Source organism: Odocoileus virginianus, chromosome 2 (genome assembly GCF_023699985.2).
Source record: "Odocoileus virginianus isolate 20LAN1187 ecotype Illinois chromosome 2, Ovbor_1.2, whole genome shotgun sequence".
Lineage (NCBI taxonomy): Eukaryota > Metazoa > Chordata > Mammalia > Artiodactyla > Cervidae > Odocoileus > Odocoileus virginianus.
In genome coordinates this window covers 24,067,174-24,084,699 of record NC_069675.1, presented here as the reverse complement: position 1 = coordinate 24,084,699, position 17,526 = coordinate 24,067,174, and the positions used below count along the sequence as shown (strand labels likewise).

The window sequence follows — 17,526 nt, the reverse complement described above, 5'->3', positions numbered from 1 at the left end:
GACTCTTCACTTGAGTTCTGCAAACTTCAAAATCAACTAAACTGCACCTTTCTAGATAACCTCTCAGTTGACAGATTCAGCAATTTAACTGTACATACACTGTTAATTAACTCTTACACCATCCTTGAAAATAAAAAACTATTGTTTCTAGATAACTGATCTATGAAAATGCAAAGACAAATGTCATTTAGGGATCCCTTCAGTTAATAATATATTCCCATAAACGATGATTTTCGAAACTCCAAAATTTACAGTGCATAACAAAAAAAAATGTTAATGGTATTCAAAAATCAATAATTATACAAATTAACTGTGTTGTTGAGATTCCTCAGGAGGTACAAGTAATTTTTATAATACACAGGTGCTCTGAAACCAGAAGTCACACAATTAAATGAGTTTCTCTCAGCTGATATTATACCAACCATTTGAAGCATGAATGGATTTTCAGTCTTTTTGTTCATGTTAGATGAATGAAAATGCCTTTCTTATAGGTACTTTTTAAAATGATGATGGACTAGTATCTAATAAAGCTTCAAAGTATGAAAAATATCCTAGCCTCTATAAATAACAGTAACCCAAATCCCAAGTGATCAGGTTGTTTTAAAGATTCCGTTCTTTACAGTGTGTTTGTATCTTTAAACACTGAAGCAAAGCTTTGCTTTTGAAGACTAGCTCCTGCCTTGTGTCACAAATCAACTGGAAAGAATGGGCTGGACTATAGCTATGAAACCTCCAAGCCCACATTTACACCACAGCCCAGAGAAAAGTGCAGTAATGATCACTATGTGAAGAAAATAAACATCCCATGAGACACAGGCACTGTGGAATGCCTAAGGAATAATTCTGTTAAAATCAATGACCAGAAGGGATCACAAAGGAAACCAGAGGATCATATTATTTGTTCAGGGTCCATATTAATGCCATCTTTCAGACACACATAGAACCTTCTTCAGAATGAACTTTTGTATAGTTTAATCCAACCCTAAAAAGCCAAGTAAAGCACAAAATATACTTTCTGAAACAGAGGAGACAATATCCAGTGAAGAATCACAGAAATAAGCTAAGAAAAAACATAAGAGCATGACATATAACCAACAACCTACTGTTTATCAGTTAAGATAAAAACTCGAAGAGCTATACATATAAGAGAACATACTGGTTGAATCCATTTATGTGAATTTTGGGAAAAATAACAATTTATGATGAGAGAAGTCAGAATAATGATTACCTGAGAAGAGGAGATCACTGACTTGGAAGGAACATAAGGGATCCTTGTTCATCACCTAGATCTCGGTGGTGGTTATATGCATGTATATACATGTAAAACTTTATAAGCTGGGCATCTAAGTGTACTTAATATACTTTATTATATGTATATCTCAATTGAAAATAAGATAAAGAACTTAAAACTGAAAATCCTCCCTCCAGCTAAATACTTTGTGAAGACACCCTCTTCTAAATAGAGATACAGATACCCCCAGATACAGATACAGAATCCATTCAAAACTAAATTTTAAAAATCATAACAGCTCAGCACAAGCTTTTCTCTCTGCCAAATAGTGGTGAAGGTGTTGTCACATTTCATCTCATTCAAAACAGATGGAGATGACAAACAGAAGTATTTTAGGAGAAAGACTGACAATGAAATCTTGGCAGTGGAATTCTCATCTTTTGTTCATCAAACAGAATTACATTATGGTAAACTGGACTATTGTTCAGCAAATATTCACTCCCTCTGTGGGCCTCCAAGAGAATGTATTCTTCCACTCTGTTGAGGTTGGGCCTAGCTATGTGACTTGTGTGGCCAACTGGATGATAACGCTGCGTGACATAACAGAGCCTTGACATGAGTTTGTGCATTTAGACGTGTGCTACTGATGTTTGCCAACAGAAGAGGAGAGAGATACACAGCAGGACCCAACCTACAGTTTCACACCTAAATCAGCCCAGTATAGTTCAGCAGAACCCTAGATAATCTGTAGAGCGGTGCGCAAGATATTAATACTTGTTGTTTATAAAGCGATGACATTCTGGGCAGTTTAACCTATGTTTTTCCCTTTGGGGAATTAAGAGCTTATTCACCCAATGCTAGCAGTGCTGCGAGAAGAGCAAACAGCCTACAGTTGCTGCTCCTCTTTGGAATGATCTCAATTTAAGAAAGATTCATCTCCCCCATCTCCTGGGGCAGCCTGCATCCAATGACGCAGGAGTGTACAGGCTGAGGTCTTCATTCACACAGCATCAGAGCCCACCTTCTCCCTCTGTTCAATTCTGCCTCCCTCCCTTCTCTTCCACAGGTGTATATCCCAACAGTGCTCCTTAATACATTTCCAGCATTCAAATCTCGTCACAGAATCTGTTTCCCAGGAACTCAACAAGTAACATTTTGGCAATGACAAAATGACACCCATATATATTCAGTACTAACTACTGATTTGTTCAGTTAAGAGTTTTACAAAAAATTTTATATGTATAACCACCAGCACAATATACAGCATTCAGACTATCAAGTCTATTTTAAAATTAATGAGCATATGGTTTTTTCCAAGTAGAAATAGAAATTCTCATGACTAAACCTCAAACCATGATCAAGGCAAACATTTTTATATTTAACTAGTATGCCATCCAATTAGTTTTTGCTTCAGTGCACAGCACTCAAAGGAAAAGCCTTCATTCATAATCAGATTTGTGAGGACCTGGTTGTCATTTACTCATATCAATCTGTAAGACACCCAGAGACATGTTCTTCTGTGAACTCACACTTTCATTATTATCAAGAGAAAGCTCTGGGGGTGGCAGGTGATGGTAACCCCGTGGCCCTAATGTCACTTCCAAACTTACTTTGAGCATAACTGTGGGGTCTTCCCCCGGCTCTGATTCTAGACACAAACCAGACAAACACAGAATACAACCGTGCGGAGACACTGAAGAACAAACAATGCAGGCCAAGATAATTCAGCAAGAGGAGGTATGAGAGGTGAGCTTCCACACTGATCTGAGCTTTGACCTGGAGGGTACTTCTAAACTGCTACAAGAGACAACAGACCAAACAGAAAGTCAGCTTTGTACTAAGCTAAGGTGAAAATGGGGAGAAGGCAATGGCACCCCACTCCGGTACTCTCGCCTAGAAAATCCCATGGACGGAGGAGCCTGGTGGGCTGCAGTCCATGCGATTGCTAAGAGTTGGACACGACTGAGCGACTTCACTTTCACATTTCCTTTCATGCATCGGAGAAGGAAATGGCAACTCACTCCAGTGTTCTTGCCTGGAGAATCCCAGGGACGGGGGAGCCTGGTGGGCTGCTGTCTATGGGGTCGCACAGAGTCGGACACGACTGACAAGACTTAGCAGCAGCAGCAAGGTGAAAATGGGCAAGACCACTTTCACCTCTGAGGAAGCAAAACCCTTGGATATTTCAGGTCTTAGAGAGAATTACAATATGTTAAAATAATTGGTATCATACATGTTCTCTGACCACAAGCCCCTAAGCAATTAAGATAGATTTATGAACTGTATTTCCTTGGAAATTAACTCCCAATCAAATGCAAAATTACAAAGTAAATTAGGAAATACTTAGAACCAAGTGATAATGAAAATACTACATGTTAAAATATGAGATATATAGGGACATTTATAATCCTAATTACTAATAACAGAAAAGTAGATAAATGATATTAATGAGCTAAAAATTGGTCTTGTAAAGTTGGTATAGGAATATCAGGGTAAAGTCACAGAAAAGAAGAAGGAAGAAAATAATAACTGGAAAACAAATATACAATAAAGAAAATCAACAAACTTAAAATCTCATTCTTTTAGAGAAGAAAAAGAATTTTCCAGCAAAACTATCAAGGAAAAAAACAAGAAATGACACATAAACAGTAACAGGAATATTGCCAGGTGGCGCAGTGGTTAGGATCCTGCACTTTCACTGCAGAGGGTACGGTTTAATTTCTGTCAGGGAACTAAGACCCCACAAGCTACGCGGCATGGCCAAACCAGACAAAATTACTGTGAAAGGTTATGTTGCTAAATTTGAAAACCCAAAGAAAAATAGAAAATCTCCTGATGTAACTGACCAAATGACTTAGACAGAATAAAAACTTACTCTAATTATTAATCAAATTATAACCATATCCCAAATGGAGGGATATTCTACAAAGTAAATGGCCTATACTCTTCAAAATGCCATAGTCGCAAAAGACAAAAAGAGTGAAGAACTGCTCAGGATTGAAAGTAATTAAGGAGATAAGACAACTAAATGCAGTTAAGTGATTCTCAAGTAGATCTTGGATGAGAAAGAAAATTTTTTTCTCCTGACCTTACTGAGACAACTAGCAAATCTGACTAAAGCCTTTAGATTAGATAACAGTATTATATGTTCATTTCCTGAGTCTGAAAACTGTACTGTGGTTAAGTGAGAAACGGTCCTTGTTCTTTCAGGAAATACCTCCTCAAATACTTTGAAATAAAGGCACATCTAATCTGTAAGTAAGTGTTAGTCGCTCAGTCATGCCTGACTCTTTGCAACCCCATGGACTGCAGCCCACCAGGCTCCTCTGTCCCTGAGATTTTCTAGGCAAGGGTACTGGAGTGGGTTGCCATTTCCTTCTCCAGGTGATCTTCCCAACCCAGGGATCGAACCCGGGTCTCCTGCACTGCAGGCAGATTCTTTACCGACTGAGCTATAAGGGAAGCCCAAACTTACTCTCAAACAGTTCCCAAATAATAATATGAATACAGAGAAAGCATGATAAAGGAAACATGGCAAATGTTAATATTGGGGAATCAGGGTGAGGAGAGTACAGGAAGTCTTAGTACTATTTTTACATTTATCTCAAAATACAAAAATAAAGTTTTAAGAAACGTAACAGCAAGCCTTCATTAACACACACTTATAAATTCAAATCTCTTCACCATGAACCCTCAACAAAGAAGTTAAAACAAGTTTCACTATATTGCCCCATAGTTCAATTGTGCAGTGAATTTCTAATGTTTCTTTTATTAGTGTAAAATGCATGGGAGGAAAAGTCAAGTAAAAGGCGACATACACTGAAAACAAAAAATAAAACAAAAACAAATTTACACTCAAATTTAAAAGAAAGAGATGGATAAACAGATGCTTGACACAAGGAAACAATTGCCCCCAAAACAGCTGAAAGTGTCTCTAAGGTATCATTTTAAAATTCTTACCTGCATTAGATCATCGACAAAATGAAAATGTGCTTAATGTAGTAAAGTATTGCCTTAATACTGTATTTAGAAGGAAGGAAAATTTCACGTTTTGTATGTTTTACTGCATGGCAATCCATTAGTTCAAATTCTAATTTTAGTCTTGTATACATGGATACTCAGAAGTACTCTTAAGTTCTAGCAAAATGAGTTTTAAAAATTACATGAATTCTCACTTAATCAATTTTACATTCCTTGTGAAGACTAGATTTTTAATGTAAGTTGATGCCTAAAATGTTCATTAGATTTATATACTGTACCGAGTACAATTTCTTTAAATGATGTAATGACTGTGATTTCCAAACTGATCTCAATTCACAGTACCCTCAAAGCCCTAAATGAAGTGTCTGATGTGAACAGGAATCACAAATAGTGAAGTGCATGGTCAACAGCTGACATTTTAACAGAGTATCTCAGGGATAAAACTATTGTTGGTTAAATAAATTTTCTCTTCTCAGAAAAAGAAGTTATTTTTTTCTAAGTTTTTCTTGATGGGAAAATTTATTTTTTGTAAAAAGTATAGCTTGTTTGAAGCGGAAGATCTTTAAATTATAAGTGATTTCCCTGTAACAACTATGTTAAAATGGTTAAAATGTATGGTTAATCATAGCCTAATGATCACATTCAAACTTCATAATCTACTACAATGACAGTAAATATGGCATAAAAAAACCCTTGCAGTAAATAACGCTATAAAATCAGAGGAAACTAAATGAGATGCAACAAAGATGGGGGGAAGGAAATGTATCATCGTCATCATCAGCTCAACTAATGTTTATTGAGCTCTTATAATGCGCCAGACACTGTTCTAAATGATCTACAAATATTATCCTGTTTAATCCTCAAGTTGATGCCACAAGGTAAGTCAGAGACAGGCTTTTCTGGAGGCTGAAGGAGGACACTGAGGCACCTCCTGCTTTCTCTTCTAGTGAAGACGGGGCTGCAAGAGCCAGATGAGCTCAGTGTTTGTGAACATCACCTTAAATGAAGATACGGAAACTGCTGAACACAATCGCTTCTGGAATATTGATGGAAGCTCAAAAAAACTTGTGACATAGCAATAAATGAGTTGCCTTCCACCCAATCTGGACAGTCAATGACATGGTGAGCTCTATGCCCCTCAAGAGTATACCAGCCCCAAGGTATACTCTGGCAAGCCAACGCAGTTCCATCAACTTCTATTTGCTTGCATACATATATCAGCAACTAAGAGGGGTACGTCTGCATACCCTCTTCTTGTCAATCTATAACCTCAGAGCAGAAAGACTTTATTATTACCATTGCTGAAGAGGAAGCTCAGACACAGTGAGGTTAAACAACTTGCACAAGGCTATATGGACCAAAAGCTACAGAACTAGAGGGGGGAAAAAAAAGAATAAAATAAGTACATTCATTTGTATACCCATGTTCATAGCAGCATTATTCACAGTAGCCAAAAGGTAGAAGCAACTCAAGCTCCTACTGACAGATGAATGGATAAACAAAATGTAACATACACAAACAATGGATTGTTATTCAGCCTTAAAAGGCAGGAAATGCTGACACGTACTACAATATGGATGAACTCTCTTCAAGACTGTTACACTGAGCAAGCCACCAAACGGCAAATCCACGGCTCCACTTACATGAGGTGCCTAGAGTATCTAAGAGATATAAAGCAGAATGGCGACTGCCAAGGCTGGGGACTGTTCAAAGGATCTGGGCTTTTACCCGAAGTGCAATGAAAAGACACTAAAGCAAATAAAAAGACACTATCTTATATAAGGTAAGGGACAGCAAAATCAAAGTTGCATTTTTAAAAGATCAGAAATAATACAGAAATTAGAGATGTTCCAGCATGTGATTTTCTCCCTACTAAGTCAACCCTTTCTCAGAACTCAGGAAACCTACGTTTCTAGGTTTATGTAAGTTATTTAACCATTATCTCTAATATAGTCCATCCTAAAAGATTTCTAAAGCCTCCCCAAACTCAAAAAGCTTTGAGTCCTACTCTCCCACCTGTTTCGGCACTCAGAGTCCAGACAAAAGAGAAACCCAGTACTTCTGCAAATACCTATTCTCAGAGACAGAGGCTTTCCTCCAGCAATGGCTCCCTAATAATGCACGTGGCACCTGGCCCTCCCAGCCACAAGCAGAAAGGAGCAGTCTAGGACGTCCACCAGCTATTACTTAACTAACCACTTCTTAGCTTACTTTGTTCCAAGGAATTCTGCGTCCACAAAGCAGGAGGAAAGGAGAGTGAATGTAGGGATTGGTGTAAACTGATTTTTTTCTTTTTTTGCATATTGTACTAAGTATACTTAATATTTTAGTGAAATGAACGTGAAATCTATGAAGCCTCTGTGACGTCAATGTTCTAACAAGTATAAATCTTATTATATGGCTTAGACTAGTAGGGTTTGAAATTCACAGCCCAGCTATGTTTGTAACAGGTCTCAAAATGAGGAAGTTAGATCCAACAATCCTGCAGGCAGCACAATTACCTGCTCCCAAAATATTACTGATGATTTGATAAACTGGCATACACTGTCTTGGACAAGGAGATGTGTCAGCTGAAAGCTAACCGTAGTCCTCAGAGGACAAGTCACAGAGGAGATCACCCCAACAGGGAACCTAGGTTGCAGCAGCTCCACAACCCAGCCCTTCTCTGTGCCCTCCAGATCCATGCTCTGGTCACCTGATAGAGAAAGTACTAACCTGTGGGTCTGTGAACAACAAAAGCAAAACGAGAATCCAAATCTTCAAATTCAACTAAATGATGAAGCCATTTTCATTTAATGGCACAAAACAACTTAGCAACCTTTTGCACATTATTCTTGGAAACAATCTGCAAAACTCTTTTATCAACATAATATTAATTTTAAACCACTGCCATTCATTTTTATAGAAATGCCTTAAGATCTCATATTTTAGCATCAAGTAGTAGGTCCAGACACCACTGGGCAAACAGGATTAAAGGTGAAGGCATGGCCTCTGAAATAACAAGAGGCAGTAACTTCACCCTGCTTTCAAGACTTCTAAAAAGATGTCAATTTTATGCAACTGAAAGTAATACAATCTCAACACAAGAACATACAGAAAGTCCAAGTGAAGTTGAACCTAGACTAGGTAGAGCAGGAAACCAAGACACATAAATGTTGTAGACAAAAAAAAAACCAGTCTTCAGCATTGCCTGATCCAAGACAGACAACCATGATGTTTAAACTCAAGCTACACTAACAAGAACAAACCAGAAGAGGTAATCTGATGGAGAGAACTCCTCAGGAGTCAAGTTCCAGATCCTGTCTCTTAAACCAGCTGTACAAACAAGCTGTATACAAACCCAATTTCCTCTGAGCATACTGATGCTTAAAAAAATTATAATACAACACATAATTTAAGATAATAATGTAATCAAAAAGTGACTCCAAAGTGCTAAATACTAAACAAAATAAAAACAGAAGAGATGATAACAACTGGAGGGTGTGAAAGTACCTACCTAGATGGCGTGCAATATGCAAGTATTAAAAAAAAAACCACCACACACACACACACACACACACCACACACACACACCAAATAGTTAAACTAATTAAGATATAAAGATTGTATCCCCTTTAAAGTGTTTCTTTTTACAATGGCCTTCAACTGAACAAAAACAAATACTGCCCTCTTCTAAAAGAAATTCATCCGTTGTCCCACTAGTTACCAGCAGTGGGAAGCAGAGAGTCGCCGCAGCTGTGAGCCAAGAGCCCACACACCTGCTCTTCACCTGTCAGACTGAACTTAAGGCAAATCCCAGCCCCAGCTGTCTCGTCACAAGAGCCCTGTCCCATCTCAGGAACTGGCTTTGTAGTCTCACTCCTCAGTGTAGAGGGAATTTGCTGGATTACAACAAGGATAGCAACCCCTCCCCCCCAATAATCTGGGAACCATTAAAAGAACATTGTCAAATCACAAGAGACTGACTACATAAGTGACAGTTTCTCTATACAAGGCAAAATCATGCAACATTAGAAAAAATACTTGCAGATTCTTATATGAAACAGTGTTATGTTACAGTGTTAGGAAAAACATGAGGTAGAGGGGAGGCACAGTATAAAACACTTTTTTTAAATGACTTCAACTCTTACGTTAAAAACAAAGTCATGTGGAACTTATTATCAGTATCAAAATTTATTATAATATGGTGCTTTCACAGGGACAAATAGGTCAATGAAACAAGAGACCAGATTAAGAATCCTAAGCATTTTTAGGATCATGAAATAAGATAGAAGAGGCATTACAAAATTCTGAGGCAACAACAAATTCAATAAAAGATGCTGGAATAATTAATTTTCCATGTGGAGAAAAAAATGAGACTGCTACCTCACTTCATTCTTAAAAACATAAACTCCAAATGTATTTTGTCTTGCACATGAAAAAAACTTCAAAACTATTATAAAAAAACAGAACAATAATATAAGTGAAGAATGGACAAAGGATACATTTATCTAAAATACAAAAAAGAAAAAAATCTGGAGAGTCAATATGAAAACATGCTAAGCCTCATTAAGTACTCAGGGAAATATAAATTAAAATAAAATACTGTGAGATTAGTAAAAAATTTTAGTCTGAACATACCAAGTGTCCAAGCGTTGAAGACAATGTAAGGAAATGGAGGTAGAAAGAAGTACAGTCATTAACTGCTTATAGGATTATAAATTTCTAGTATGGCATATAGAATAATTTTGATGCATGTGGTCAAACTGAAAATGAGCACTATCCTATGAATCACTATGAATAATTATTCCAATTCTAATTACAGCCTAGAAACCTGGCACACATGCTCAGAAAGGACATGTGTTAGAATTCCCAATGCAGAGTCATGGGTAATAGCAAAGGGAAAATGCTTTTAAAGCACTCCAGATGTTCACTGATTGGTAAAAGAATACATACATAATATGGAGCAGTATTCTGTGAAAGTATACTACAAGTATTACCAACCAGTAAAAGTGAGTGAAGGAGGTACATATTTATTAACATGGCGCCATCTCACCAATAAACAAATAGCAAAATGTAACAAAGTAAATGTAAACACCTGTAAGACAATGTTTATGTTGTTTTCGGAAACATCAATACATAGCACAACTAGAAAAACAGGACTAGATACGCAGTACACTTGATACAGCCTCTTCTCGGGAGGCAGTGATGATCAGGGTCAGAGGTACAGAGAGAGGATGGGGAATAACATTAGGGAGAGAATATTAGAGACTTCATCAATAATATAGTGGTGGAATGGCTCATTGGAAAAGACCCTGATGCTGGGAAGGATTGAGGGCAGGAGGAGAAGGGGAGGACAGAGGATGAGATGGTTGGATGGCATCACCAACTCAATGGACATGAGTTTCAGCAAGCTCCAGGAGTTAGTGATGGACAGGGAGGCCTGGCATGCTGCAGTCCTGGGGTTGCAAAGAGTTGGACACAACTGAGCGACTGAACTGACTGATAGTGGTAGAAAAATGGTTTACTGCAAAGAACTGATAAAATGCTAACCTCTGCTTTAGGTGGCATTGCATGGTATTTTATTATTATTTTATCCTCTGTGCTATTCTGTAATTTGCTAGTATATTGTTTACAATGCATAGAAAGTGGCAGAAAGGAAACATAACAAAATGATAAGAATATTCTACTTTGGGTAATGAGGACAAAACTTTTTTTTTTTGGTTGCTGCTGTACTTTATTTTTGAATTTTTTCATAATAAGAATAATTAATTTTAGAATTGGGGAAAATTTTATGTGTACAGATAGTGATTAGATTCCATGTGGTTCTGATTCACACAAACTCACACATATACTTTTGCATCTAAAAGTGCTAAGCAACCAAAATACAAACCTATCTTGAAACCCCTAAATTTTCATAAAAAATTAATGTAGAAACAAGATAACAAAACTCTTTTCTATAAACAATACTCTAGTCTTTGAGAAAGGATAAAGAAAAAGGTTCCTTAAAGACTATAGACTATTAATGTTTACACCTCTAATTGTACAAAAATACAAGAAAGCTTTGTAAGAAACAAATTTGTCGCACATTCTAGTACAAGTTTTTATATTATCATGATAAATATCTTGTGTAAAACATTTGAAATTGGAGTATAAAGCAATAAAACCTGTCATTGTACTCCATCAGAAAACAAAATGCTAACTTTTTTTGTGTGTCTTCTTTTTTTTATTTTTTCATTTATTTTTATTAGTTGGAGGCTAATTATCTTACAATATTGTAGTGGTTTTTGCCATTCATTGACATGAATCAGCCATGGATTTACTAAAATGCTAACTTTTATTATCTGTAACGAATATCAAACTACTTAACCTTGTCAAACCTCAGTTTTCCCATCTGTACTAATAACATGAGTGTCATACCATGCCTATCTCAGAGGGTGTGGAAATCAATACAGTAAGGCAGTTCAACAGGCAAAAGTATGCAGGTCTGCTTTGCTGGAGGATGCAGAGCAAGAAGCAAGGGCCAAGCTTCAGACACAGCAGGCATCCGTGGTGTAAACCCAATGTGGAAAGCCTCATTTGATCAGCAAGGGAAGAAAGGAAATAGTCTTAAAAGAAAGCAACCATAATATAATGAAATAATTTGGGAAAACAGAACTTTTTGCTAATGAACAGACCAAAAAAAAAAAAAAAACCCTTTAAATACTGATACTAAATAACGACGCAACAAAAGGATTCCTATAACAATGGTTTCAAGAAACAGTCCCTTTCACTTAAATTGTAAAGCCTACATGTGAGCTACAGCCATTTACGTACACAGACACAGTGCATGAAAAAAGCACAAAAGTCAAGGCAGCTGGATCAGAATACTGAACTGTTTTCTCCACAATGTTGTTTTTTTTTTTTTTTTAATCATTTTGTACCCACTCAGTGAATAGTCATTCTTGCTTGTCTCAGCTCAAACATAAGGGGGTGACTTAGAAATGAGACAGCCCAGTTAACTTACCAGCCAAGCCAAATCAACCTAACAGCAGGCCTTAGAGCCGGGAAGTTCTCAGGTCTATAACATTGCTATATCAGCTTTTACATTAAACAAGCAGCAGAAGAAATAATAAGCCCCAAATTTCAAACAGCATCTTACCAGGGTGATGTCTCGAGAAGCTGCAGCTGCACTCATATGCAAACTAGGCTGCCTTACAGAACTGCTACAATCAAGGGCTCGGGCAAACGTCCCAACAGCACTGGATAAACCATAACAACAAAGAGGAAAGATTAAGGCACTGTTGTTCTTTTATCTTGGGAAAAAAGAAATCTGGGTAGTAAACGAACAATTGTAAAAGTCAAACAAGTTCTTTGATGTTTAAGATTCAAATATCAGATAAAAAGTATTTTCTTTACAATTTTAGAAATGACAAGCCAATTCACTATATATATAGGTCATTATAATTAAATTAAGAAGCTTGTGTGGCATTAAAAAGGGAAAGATCTATAGTGAAATTTCATGTACTTAACCATCTGTGTTTCAAAAATGAGAAATACATTAGATACAGAATTTGACTATTACTGTAAAGCAAGTTGTGGCCACCTTTTTAGCCCAAATGGTGACATTCCAGTAATGTTTTTCCCTTGAAATGAGATATCACCAACTGTAGCAACCTATTACAACTGTAGTTACACATTCCTTTAAGGAATATGTAACAGATTTCCATTTAAGGAAAGAAAAACAATTATCACAATACTGATTTAAATTTAATGATTTAGAAGGCTTTTCCATATATAGAGAACTCTAACTTCAAGAAATAAAACATGAAGAGAAGATTTCCTGCTTATTGTCTACGCTTTAACATGTTAGCTGAGGAAGATTTTTTTTTAAGGTTTTAATTAAAATATAAAACATATGCAAAAAGCACACATCGTACCACTCTTTCGTTACCACAAAGTCAATGCATCCATGTCAGCAGCATGCAGGTCAAGACTTGGATCCTGACAGTACTCAGGTGACTGTGTTCCTTCCCAGTCACCACGCGTCCCCAAGGGGAGCAATCCCAGATTCTAACACCCAAGGTAAGTTTTGCTCAAGAGAGAACTTAAACAGAATCATGCACTGTGCACTCTTCATAACCAGCTTCTTTTGTTCAAAACCATGTTTGTGGGTTCACCCGTGCTGCCTGCTGTAGCTGTGTTCATTCGTCTTCCTTGCTGTGGAGCATTACTTGGCGTGGTGTCCCACCCCAACCCTCCTGTCGATGAACATTTGTTTCCAGTCTGGGGCTACTATGGATAGTGCCACTGCTGCCATCTTTATACATATATTTTGGCACACAGATGTATGCATTTCTGCTGGGTATATATTTAGGACTGAAACTTTAGGGATGTGTGTGTTAGATGATAGCAAACAGTTTTCCAGAGGAGCTGTACCAACTTGTGCTACAACCAATAGGATATATGGGTACTGGTTGCCCCACCTCTTCACCAATGCTTGACACTGGAATGTGCAGTGGTGCTTAACTAGGTCTTAATTTGTACTTAATTTTTTTTTTTTTAAACAAAACTTGAAAAAGATACGGGGAGTATTTCCTTGGTGCCTCTCATGCTGGCTTCAAGAAAAAAGAAAACATGGCCCTTGGCAATCAGGAAAAGGAAAGAACAATAAAAATCAAATCTGAAACTGCAAAGCCTACTAAATAAACCAAAATCCAGGTAACCTGTCTGGAGACTCCAGGCCAGCGATTCCACCAATGATTCAGTCCCAAATCTTCATTTCAGTCTCATCTATTTCACTGATTGGCTCCTCCCCAGCAACGTACACCAACCAAGTCTCTTCATCTAATCAGTTAGTGGCTAGGCATCTGGGCTCTGGAGTCTGAATGCCTAGCCACAGATAACAGTGCATAACTTCCATGGTGATCAACACTATGAACAGTACAAAGGATGGGCTAAGGGCTTCTGTCCTTTGCATTATGACAAACATTCAACAAAAAATTAGAGAATATAATGGAGATGATTATAATTATGTCCAGATCTACCTCATTCTAATATTTTGCCATGTATGAAGCAATAAATATATACTGTACAGCACAGGGAAATACAGCCATTACTCTGTAATAACTTTAGATGGAATATAATCTATAAAAATACTGAAACACTATGTTGTACACCTGAAACTAATATACTATTGTAAATCAAACATATTCCAATAAAATAAATAAATCAAAAACTAAGCTAAAAAGATAATATTTTGCTATATCTGGTTCATTCTTTAAGGAAATAAATATTATAAATTTCATTAGAGCCCCCATATACATTCCCAGAACTCATACATGCATACATAATATGCATGTGCATACATAAGCCCATTAATGAAATAATAAGACATTGTTTGCATATTGTAAACTTTTTCTTTTTTTAAAGTCTTTATTGAATTTGTTACAATATTGCTTCTGATTTTTTGGTGACAGGCATGTGGGATCTTAACTCCCCAACTAGGGTTTGAACCCATACCCCCCTTCATTGGAAGGCAAAGTCTTAAACACTGGACCACCAGGGAAGTTCCCACTGTAAACTATTTTTATCAGTTGATCATACATTTTCTTTATTCAACACTATTTTTGAGGTTTATCTCTGCTATGTATAGCCCTATTTCATTCTTTTAATCTCTGTAAATTAAATTTATTTTAATTGTTGTAAATACTCCATTACTAAATAAACCTCAACTCACTCATCAACTGCTTACTGATGTACTTTTAGGTTTTTTCCAATTTTTTTGCTTTGACAATGCTATGATAATATCTTTTACTTCTGTTTTGCAGCAATTCCTTCAAAAATATCATTTACTTTTATAATTGAGAAAATAAAACTAAACTTCTAAAAAACAAAACAAAAAAACTAGACTTCTGTCCCATTCTTTTCTCAAGAAAAGGGGCAGGGGGCACACAAGACAGTCAAGGAGCCGGACTTAGAACTCCTAAGGAAAGCCTTACACCTGGCAACCGACCTTACTCACATGTGGTTGTAATCAGAGGGGCACATTATTATTTACACCTGAAGAGTCCCTCATGTGGAGAAGGAAATGGCAACCCACTCCAGTGTCCTTGCCTGGAAATCCCAGGGACGGGGGAGCCTGGTGGGCTGCCGTCTATGGGGTCGCACAGTCGGACACGACTAAAGTGACTTAGCCGCAGCAGCAGCAGTCCCTCTCGGGCTTAAAGGAGATCACTACTTTAGTTAAAGATACGGGATTTCAGCTTTGAATTTCTTCTTTATGATTTTTTGCAGTGCTGAAATTTTTACAAGGAGCATTTATTTTCTTAATAAAAATTAATCTATTTTCATTTTTAAAGCAAAAACGAATGCCAATAAATCAATATTATTTAAATAAATAAATCACAGTATTTAGGAAGTAGTGTGATACATATTAGGCTTTCTTACACAGAAGAATACAACCAATGAAAAAAAGCAGAACGCAAAGGAAAACTCACAAATCTTCTATGAATTCTTTCATATGACAAATATAACATACGTGAGTGTGTGTGTATATATATCTTGACTCAACAGCGCCATACTCACCGGGCTACAACTAAAAATTGGTCAATCTGTCGGTCTGTAAGTGGGCTATTTGGGTCCCAAACCTTTACTTCCAATTTTGACTGTTCTCTCTCATCTGATTCTCCTGTCCAAGAAGAAAGAAAAGGGAGTCTTGTTACTCACAAGGCACATACACTGTCACATATGATTGATGATTGTGGTCACCACGACTTTACAACTGTAAGGTAAATGTTCATGGTTTGTGTACATTTCTTCAGATAGCAGATGTAGAACACTCTGTAAAGAGAATGTTGATAACACAACCAAACTACCCATGTGATGTCTTCACTTAGTCATTAACATGTCTTTTCCTGAGTATTCACATGTGTGAGGCTCCAAGCCTTGCTAAAGGAGATAGAGACACAGAAGAAAGCTCTCTTGCAAGACATTCAAACGATGGTAAAACTTACTCGTAAAGAACTATGATGCAAACGAATAGGAACCGGTGTCACAGAGACATACACATATGACTGCAAGATCCTGAAGAGGACAGAAATCATTTCAGGATAGCTAGGGAATGATGTCATGCAGGAGGTGGCATTCCTGCTAAAAAACTGAAAGGTGTGGATGCACTGGCAGGGGGAGAGAACTGAAAGTAAATGAGAATAGGAACAAAGTCGTGGGGTTTTAGGATGTGGTAGGAAAGTAGCAAACTTTGTCAGGAGTGCATGTATCAGAGAAGAGACAGCTGTTAAGAAGTGGGATATAAAAATACTACTGAAGATGCTACACAGGGTTTCCGAATAGATGTCTGTCTGGAAGTAATACGATGCCCTTGCCTTGTTAGCAGGAGAGCGTCAGAACGAGAACCAAATTTCACATCTTACACTTAGCAATGGAGTAATCTGCTCTACAGAGACATGTGATGTAGACAGAGAGACAAGGTATTGACAGGGATAATAAAGAGCCTAGAGAGGATATTTAGGGATATCAATGACAGACTGGTATAACGGGAAGGTTTCCAGCCTTGAGAATTACATAGACAGTGTTGGCATTAACAGAGAGAAGGAAACAATAAAGAGACTGAGGAGAAGACTGAGGCTAATACAAGATGCTTTCTTTTAGGAGTGTGTCACAAGGAGATAGACCATCATGCAAGATTTCATCTTAGGACAAAGGATAGTAATGGACATGGCAGGCAACTTGGATTCTAATTTACAGCTATGACTTTCCTATCAGGCTAGGGACTGGTCCGGGCTTTGTTTTGGTTTTGATCACGGCATCTTAATCTCAAGCAGAGTGACTTGCGATGAATGACAGACTGTGAGGCTGAACAGCCCCTGGTGACTGATGAATCCAGGCTATGGGCTTATGATGTGTTCCCTCCTAGGCCGGGAGGAAGCAGGAGCTGAGGTTCAAAAGGAGAAGGGGGCCGCAGAATCCCCAGCCCAACCATCTGCAGTCTACTAATTACAGCCACTGCCCTCAGGGCCAGGGGGCGGGGTGGGCCTGTCCATCTTGCTCCCTCTGCAAAGGCAGGTAGGTAACCAGAGAGAAAACAGCCACCACCAACAAAAAGGAGGGCAAACAGACCAGAGTGAATACTAGTCCAAAGACATCTAAGGTGTTTAAAAGGATTCTGGTTTTCATTGTTTTTCCTTACAACACATGCTCAGTCACAACATTTAACTGATTCATTTTAAAAAACCAGTTACAAACCCAAAAGTCTGTAAACACGAAACTTTTGAAAGAAAAATGAAGCAATTGTACTTCCCTGTGTCTTCAAGAAACACACTTGTAAGTAAGATGAA

At 37.5% G+C, this 17,526-nt stretch overlaps 1 protein-coding gene across 10 annotated transcripts in view; it reads right to left on the bottom strand.

Annotated features, from left to right (window-relative positions):
- The window catches only part of MTA3 (metastasis associated 1 family member 3), a 210,639-nt gene that overhangs the window by 51,023 nt on the left and 142,090 nt on the right, over nucleotides 1-17,526 (bottom strand). For all 10 annotated transcript variants that reach the window (XR_011491552.1, XM_070477493.1, XM_070477463.1 and 7 more), the window contains exons 7-8: nucleotides 15,758-15,860; nucleotides 12,333-12,432 (exon numbers count right to left, since the gene is read on the bottom strand). Coding sequence is in view for 9 of the 10 variants with exons in the window: in XM_070477493.1 (XP_070333594.1) it covers nucleotides 12,333-12,432; nucleotides 15,758-15,860 (203 nt within the window). In the remaining variant the exon portion in view is untranslated. The remainder of the gene's footprint in view (nucleotides 1-12,332; nucleotides 12,433-15,757; nucleotides 15,861-17,526) is intronic.